Below are 8,918 nucleotides of genomic sequence, written 5' to 3' on the forward strand. Positions count from 1 at the left end.
TAATTGTAGCATGACGTTTACCTAATGCAAAATTTTGACCAGAGAATGAGATGCCCATATCCTTTCAAATACCCTGTATATTTGGTCGAACGCAACCAGTCAAATAGTAAGGTGGGTTCATAGCTCTCCGTTCATCCGTTGCGTTGGTCTGTCAAACGGATAATGCATTTTATTAAGGTTCATAGCAATCCGTCCACATTGTACATTTGCAACGTATAACCATAACCTAAATTTTATTTTGTACGGTACCCTCCGTGATTTTCAGTATGTAAAAATGGTACGAAAGTAAGAGCACATTGCTATCTGATTATTACCGTGAAGAACGAATAGGCGAACACTGTTAACGTACCAAACATAACCTCACTCTTGTTAAAAACGGAACAACAGAAACGTAAATGTTCAACTTCAACCAACTTTTCCGTCGTAAACGGACGACGTACGATTTAAAAATTTGCTGTCTTCTGACTGGCTAACGGACAAACGGAAACGTAAGAACGGAGAGCTATGAACCCACCTGTAGTCGTTTGTACTAGGTAGTGTAGTTCCGGCAGTATATTTTAGGTAAAATATAAGGGAATGCAACCTAACGGAGGTATGAAAAGAGAGATGATGGAAGCGGACGGTGCATCCCATCCCGGCAACCATACTACTGTTATACAGGGTGTTACACGACCGTTCGAAAAAAAAAAATCGGGTTGTAGAGGGCATCAAAACAAGCACTTTTTCCAAATAAACCGAGGGTCCAACGTGTTTCGTTTGGGAGCCACCCCCCAAAGAGTGTTGAAATCTGCATTTCTTCTTTAATTTTTTTCTCAGCAACCATAAGAGTTACAAAGTCGGGTGGCATGTCTTTGAATAGGTTTTTGGGTATGCTCTTTCCGATTTTGCAATTTTTTTTTCAAAATTCCTACCCCTAAAGGGCGCACCCCTAAACTAGGGTGCAAAAAAAATTCTGATTTCGACGAAATTTGGTATCTGGGGGTTTTTTAACATGAAAATCACGAATCTGAAATTAGTTTTTGAAAATTCGAAAAAAAAAGTTCCACTGCAATTCTTGGCGGGACAACGAAAATAGAGATAATTCCACGAAATTTGTTGTGTACATACTAAACGAGTTAAGGAACAAAACTGTCGAACAGTTTTTTAAAATAACTTTTCAAACAAAAGTTATACTCATTTGAATGTTGGTCCTTCGGGTCGCGAAGTGTCCCAAGCCTACTAGTAAGCCATAATTTCGCATGTGTTGGTTGACAATGTCGCAAAAACAAAAGATTAACGGTTTGAGTCGATATTTTGTTATTTGGAATTAATTCGGTCATTAAATGATTAAAAAATTCGATGTATCGATTAAAACACCTACCAAGGTATCTTAAAGCGCTGATCGATTGTTTATTATCTTTTTTTTGTTCTTTTGGAAGTTATTTTTCAACCTAAGATTATGAAAATTTTTGATCATAGTGAAAAAGTATCATACGGAAAGTGATTTGACTTTTTCCCCTACCTTATTTAGATAATAAATAATCGATCAGCGCTTTAAGATACCTTGGTAGGTGTTTTAATCGATACATCGAATTTTTTAATCATTTAATGACCGAATTAATTCCAAATAACAAAATATCGACTCAAACCGTTAATCTTTTGTTTTTGCGACATTGTCAACCAACACATGCGAAATTATGGCTTACTAGTAGGCTTGGGACACTTCGCGACCCGAAGGACCAACATTCAAATGAGTATAACTTTTGTTTGAAAAGTTATTTTAAAAAACTGTTCGACAGTTTTGTTCCTTAACTCGTTTAGTATGTACACAACAAATTTCGTGGAATTATCTCTATTTTCGTTGTCCCGCCAAGAATTGCAGTGGAACTTTTTTTTTCGAATTTTCAAAAACTAATTTCAGATTCGTGATTTTCATGTTAAAAAACCCCCAGATACCAAATTTCGTCGAAATCAGAATTTTTTTTTGCACCCTAGTTTAGGGGTGCGCCCTTTAGGGGTAGGAATTTTGAAAAAAAAATTGCAAAATCGGAAAGAGCATACCCAAAAACCTATTCAAAGACATGCCACCCGACTTTGTAACTCTTATGGTTGCTGAGAAAAAAATTAAAGAAGAAATGCAGATTTCAACACTCTTTGGGGGGTGGCTCCCAAACGAAACACGTTGGACCCTCGGTTTATTTGGAAAAAGTGCTTGTTTTGATGCCCTCTACAACCCGATTTTTTTTTTTCGAACGGTCGTGTAACACCCTGTATATGGTTTTCCATATATATAAGTTTTCTCGTTTCTTTTTTTGACATAAATAATGAATGCTTTAGAAGCTGATGTCAAATTTGGTACCGAAAGAGGCCGTTTGGACGCATTGTAATTAATTTTTTGAAATAGATATATAAGAGACCGAAATAAGCAAGGAAGCTCAAATAAGTTGTGTTGTTTACCCAATTGCAATCGGTGCAAAGGACCAATTTTAAAAAAATTGCGTTTCACCATTTACCTACGCAGGTAGATACCAGAATTTCAATTTGATACTATAGTCCCTATTCAGATTGTATTATATCTAAAAACGAAAAATCACACTATAAAATAGCAAATCAGAAAACTTAATTCTGGTGAATTGTTTCAATATGATAAACATGAATTTGCTTCATAAGTTTACCGCGTCTTAAATGGTTTCCATCCCTCCGATCGCAGAGTTCAAATTCCCAGGACGACCGAAGCCGGGAAGTAAATGGTCCCCGGAAAATCGGTGCCGGGATGACTGTAGCCGGGAAGCGGAGGTATGCGGTTGTATTTTTACATATATTTATAGGTATATTCTACAAGTGTTCCGAGTTTACAATACAATACATTAAAGTTATTTAAGAAAACTGACCCAATACGTTAAAGCAATCTATTTTTTAAAGGGAAATCTGCTTTTTACAAATAATATTGCGCCTAAATAAATTTTCTATGATTCAAAGGAATTGTAAATACCTACATATTCTCCTTAAAAAATCTTTGAAGTAACAAAATTAGTATACAAATACAAACAAAAATGGATTGACCGAGTGACCTATCTCAAAGGGTATAAAAAATTAACAATTCTCATTCTAGTGCGGTGTAGTCATACTGGGCACTCCACTCCAGTGTAAAATGTTTGGGGGCCCCAGTCGGTGCAATAAGACACCTCTCGGGGGCAGACAATCAATTTTCTTTTGAAAGATAGCTGAAAAGTTTTTGTCACTGGTATCCTTTTATATACTAATGGGCGACAAAAAGTCCCTACTATATAGCATAAAATATGCTCTGATGTGTCGTGCTTTAATAAATCACGATTTAAATTTTCTTACTATTTGCCGTATACCTAATCGCACAGAGTGCACGTAACTTCTTCAAAGTTAATATGCCGCTTAGATCAGGTACAACTGTAAGGTCCGGTTGTACCAACGAAGTTCACGGATGTTGCAGTGATGTTAACGAAGATATGTTTAATAAAAGTATTGGTAGTGACATAACTGTCACATGCTAACATAAATGCCAACATTACATGAATCACTACTTACGAACATTACATCTCAGTCACATCAGATTGCGTACATGCCTTATAGTAGATTCAAACAGTTTACTTTACTCGTTTTGACATTCCCATAGGCACTATTATGGGTTATACTGGAAAAACTTAAGATGTGTTATATATTGAACTACATTAAAATGATAAATATTACAACCTAGGAAATCTTGTGTGTTAACACATGCCGTTTAAAATTGCCACAATAATTGGTTGCATAATCACACTGGGCACACTTTAAAGGTTTCGACGTGTTGTGTGTTAACAGATGTGTCCTTAAACCAGATTTAAAATTGGTTGCATAATCACACTGGAAACATTTTAGATCCTTGTAAGTCTTGTGTGATAACATATGACTTTTAAAATATGCACTACTATGTGTTACATAATCGCATTGGGCACACTTTAGATCTTTCGACATGTTGTGTGTCAATAAATGTGTTTTTAAATTAGGTTTGTAATTGGTTGCATAATCACACTGTGCACATTTGAGATCCTTAGAAGTCTTGTGTGTTAACAGATGTCGGTTAAAATGGCCACTATAATTGGTTGCATAATCACAATGGGCACATTTTAAATCCTTGCATGTCTTGGGTGACAACATATGACTTTTAAAATTTGCACTACTATGGGTGGCATAATCACACTGGGCACACTTTAAATCTTTAGACATGTTGTGTGTTAACAAATGTGTTTTTAGGCTAGATTTATAATTGGTTTCATAATTACACTGTGCACATTTAAGATTCTTAGAAGATTTGTGTGTTAACCGATGACGTTTAAAATGGAAACTATTATTGGTTGCATAATCACACTGCATACATTTTAGATCCTTAGAAGTCTTGTGTGTTAACAGATGACGCTTAAAACAGCCACCATTATTGTTTGCATAATCACATTGTGCACATTTCAGTTCCTTAGAGATCTTGTGCGTTAATAGATGACGTTTAAAATGACCGCTATATTTGGTTGCAAAAACACACTGGTCACACTTTAAATCTTTAGACGCTTTGTGTTTTAATAGATGCACCTTTAAATGAGATTTATAGTTAGTTGTGTGGTCACACATAGCACATTTTAAACCTTTAGATGTCTTATGTGTAAACATATGCGTCTTTAAATTAGATTTATAATTAGTTACGAAGTCACACTGCAAACACTTAAAATTGTTTAAAATTTGTTGAGGTTTATTACGAGAAACATTTTCTTGATATCTGTGAAATATGTTTCCACAAAAGTCCTCTTCATTGATCTTAACCCCAGTAGATTCCTGCTTTATAGTTGGGCAGACATCATTAGTAAGAAAAACCTTTTCGTCAAGGTGTGTATTTATTTCTTCTTCTTGTTTCAGTTCAACTTTAACAACTGCAGACATTTCACGTATACGAGGAAAGTCTGGTCTAAACAAATTTTACTCCAACATGGGAAATCTTTTATCTTAAATTGTACGGTTTATATATGTTTATACCAGAAAAATTTCTGTTTATAGGCCAAAATTTACCTCCGCCGCCGTTCAGGCTGTTCAGTGGCGTGACCAATATCTTTTGTCTAGATAAAAATATTGCCAGTGGCGGTTAGGAATGGGCGATGATGACATGACGACGGCAATAACCGTCTTTTTTATAGCTCAATCATGGCCGACCGATAATCCCCCCCCCCCCTTAGAGTGTATTCTAATTCCTATAGGAAGTCCCTATGTCTACTTCTACATGAATTATCACTGTATAAATGTTTGACGGGAGCGCAATTGGTAACCGTTCTTTAACGGGACTTTAATAAGCATGTACCTCAAACAATAAAAATTGTGGCGGGCTCTGTGACGTAATAAGCCCGACCAATCAGCTCCTACAACCATTCAGATGACATAACGAATTGGCAATATTGAGAATGCCATTTGTAACTTGCGTCACCTGTCACAGGCACTTGTCGTTCACTTTCGCGATGCAGTTAATTCCTCTTAAAACGTCAAATCCGACAAACGTCAGACCCTCGCACAAGGTTGCCGGCTCACTTCTACGTGATTGGTTGTAGGTTTGTGACGTATTTAGCGTTTCAAATTCCGACTGAAAACAACTTTTCAATAATTTATTTTGGGTTTATTTTACTCGCAAATAAAAATTGAGGACACACGGGTCTCTTTTTATTTTTAATATACTTTGTAGATAAGAAATAAAAAATGAAGCCGGAATGCTCCCATTACTTAAACAAATAATTAAATAAATCATATAATAAATAATAATGAAAAATAACAATACTATACATCGAAGACTTGCTAGTGCCAGTTACAGTCTCTATATGAAATGATCTGATTTTGTAATATTTTTTTATAGTAATAATAATAATTATTTTTATATATATAAAATTATAATTATTATTCAAAAAAAGAAAGATTTATTCCAAAACATTCAAATGAAGGGCGAAGTTCAGTACCGCGGCATTGCCGAAGTCTGCTCTCCAAATTAACCCTGTAGGGTCATATATAACCCCTGCGAAACATGAGTCCGCAACGACTACTCGTGTCCCAAAAAATATAGGGTTAAATGTAAAAGAATAATAACTTTAGAGTGACCACTTTAAATCTTCCTTACCAAGATGCAGAAATTTTGTACGGCAAACATTTTAGAATATACATTTCCCAAAAATTGTGGAGGTAACATACCATGTTCCTGATACTTGTTTGAAATTATCAGTTGTTACCTTAAATTTATGGAGTAAAAATGTCATTTATGTACCTTTAGAAAAACTTTGTTAAAATCATACTCAAACAATGAATTACTTTTGTATTTGAGCACTGTAACATTTATTTAAATCACTGTACCCTCTCAGTAGATTCAATCATTTGAAGTTTTTGAAGGAACATTTAAGTGGTTGAGTAACCCTCTTGGCACATTTTTAATTCAGTCGTGTGCATTAACAGATTATTTACAAAATAGGCACTATAGGTTGCATATCCGCGCACTTTAATCTTTTAGTCGTCTTGCATGATCACGATGCACACATTAATTCTTAGAAGACCTGTGTGTTAGCAGATGACGTTTAAAATTGCTACCAATATTGGTTGCATAATCACACTGAGTACACTTTAAATCTTTAGACGTTTTATGTGTTAATAGATGCTTCTTTAAATTAGATTTAAAAGTAGTTGCGTATTCACATATGGGACATTTCAAACCTTTAGATTTCTTGTGTATTAAGAGATGTGTTTTTAAACTAGACTTATAATTGGATGCATAATTACAATGAGCACATTTCAAATTCTTAGAAGTCATATGTGTTTGCAGATGTCGTTTTAAACTAGATTTATAATTGGATGCATAATCACACTGAGCACATTGTAAATCTTTAGAAGTGTTGTGTATTAAGAGATGTTTGCTTAGGCTATATTTATAATTGGTTGTATAATCACACTGAGTACACTTTAAATCCTTAGAAATTTTATGTGTTAACAGATGCATCTTTAAATTAAATTTGTAATTAGTTACATAGTCACACCAGGCACATTTTAAATCTTTAGATGTCTTGTGTGTTAACACATGTGATTTTAAACTAAATTTATAATTGGTTGCATAATTACACTGAGCACATTTCAAATTCTTATATGTCTTATGTGTTAACAGATGTCTTTTTAAACTAAATTTATATTTGGTTGTATAATTACACTGAGCACATTTTAGATTCTTACAGGATTTGTGTGTTAACAGATGACGTTTAAAATTGCCAACAATATTGGTTGCATAATCACACTGAGCACATTTTAGATCCTTGGAAGTCTTGTGTGCTAACATATGATTTCGAAAATATCCACCATTGTTGGTGGCATAATCACACTGGTCACAACTTAAACCTTTATATGTGTTGTGTGTTAACAGATGTCTTTTTAAACTAAATTTATAATTGGTTGCATAATCACACTGCGCACACTTAAAAAAATTCAACGTGTTGTGTGTTAACAGATGTTTTTGCAGATTAGATTTATACTTTGTTACCCAATCACAGTGCGCACATTTCAGATCGCATGTCTTATGTAATAACAGATGACGTTTAAAAGATGCATTATTACGAGTTGTATAATGACACTGGGCACACTTGAATTCTCTAGACGTGTTGTGTATTAACAGATGTGTTTTTAAACCAGATTTACAATTGGTTGCATAATTACAATGGGCACATTTTAAACCTTTAGATATCTTGTGCGTTAACATATGCGACTTTAAATTATATTTAGAATTGCTTGTGAAGTCACACTGCACACACCTACAATTTTTTGGGTTTTGCCGAGGTTTCTTATGTGAAACATTTTCTTGATATCTGTGCAAGATGTTTCCAGAAAAGCCCTCTTCATGTTGCAATTCATTATGAGTATCTTTAGAATAATTCCCACTGATCGTAATCTCATTCGATTCCTGTTTTATAGTAGTGGAGACATCATTAGTAAGAACAACCTTTTCATCGAGGTATGTATTTATTTCTTCTTCTTGTTTCAATTCAACTTTAATAATTGCAGACATCATAGAAGTTATACTCAAAAGAGACTTCAATACACCTGAATTATGCAATAGGATTGTTCAGGCATAAGACTAGTTAGAAAAGTTTGGTTTTAAGAAAGAGAATAATAATTACACAGATACTTACCTACTTACTTCTATAGTACCTACTATCGCCTCTTTTATGGGTTCTGCGTATGCACGAAAAAACAATTAATCGAATCTTCGAATCGAGTCATAAGCTATAACTCATAGCCTTTTCCCTATTGCAAAGCGCATGTTCAATGCTACGGTACAGTACGAGTAAAAATAACTAATAAGAGAAAAATATCGGTGGTGGGAAATAGCATAATACGCGACGGAAGTCGTCATCATATTACTTCCTTTGCGCTGGTCAGTTATGTCAACTTGACTTATCATAACAGAATAGACGATTTCAGGTAAATGGTATGTTATAAAAGTGAAACGCATAAATTTTATTTTATAGTATGTACAATGTACATAATTAGATATAACGGGCGATCAAAAATGAGTTGCTGTCGAGTCGCCTTTGGAAGTTCAAGTTAAGTACGATTTCCCATGTAAACAAAAATTCCAAAGGTGACTCGACAGCAACTCATTTTTGATCGCATGGTACTTATAATGCATTTAGTGAAATAGATTTTTAATGGAACAATTTTTCAATCAATCACTGGAGTAAAATAAATATGTATTTAAATTACGGTAGCTAATTAGAAGTATGAACAGTAGAGACCCTTTCAGTGTAGGCGCCCTAACACACGGCTTGATGAGCCTAGAAAAGACGCTGAAAACAATTCAACCATTTGTCTAACGTAGTATAGATGTTAAATTTGCCCCTTTCAATGACAGAAACCCAGTTGCACTGGCG

General features: G+C 34.5%; 1 protein-coding gene across 1 annotated transcript; it reads right to left on the reverse strand.

Moving 5' to 3' along the window:
• Window positions 1–5,810: 5,810 nt before the first annotated feature.
• On the reverse strand, window positions 5,811–8,539 carry LOC116174803 (zinc finger protein 555-like). The gene is made up of 2 exons (XM_031492794.1): window positions 8,178–8,539; window positions 5,811–8,122 (listed from the first exon to the last, which is right to left on the reverse strand). The coding sequence occupies exon 2, from the start codon at window positions 8,054–8,056 to the stop codon at window positions 6,545–6,547; it is 1,512 nt and encodes a 503-aa protein (XP_031348654.1). The 5' UTR covers window positions 8,057–8,122; window positions 8,178–8,539; the 3' UTR covers window positions 5,811–6,544.
• Window positions 8,540–8,918: the final 379 nt, after the last annotated feature.

Source organism: Photinus pyralis, unplaced genomic scaffold, assembly GCF_008802855.1.
Source record: "Photinus pyralis isolate 1611_PpyrPB1 unplaced genomic scaffold, Ppyr1.3 Ppyr1.4_LG6, whole genome shotgun sequence".
NCBI lineage: Eukaryota > Metazoa > Arthropoda > Insecta > Coleoptera > Lampyridae > Photinus > Photinus pyralis.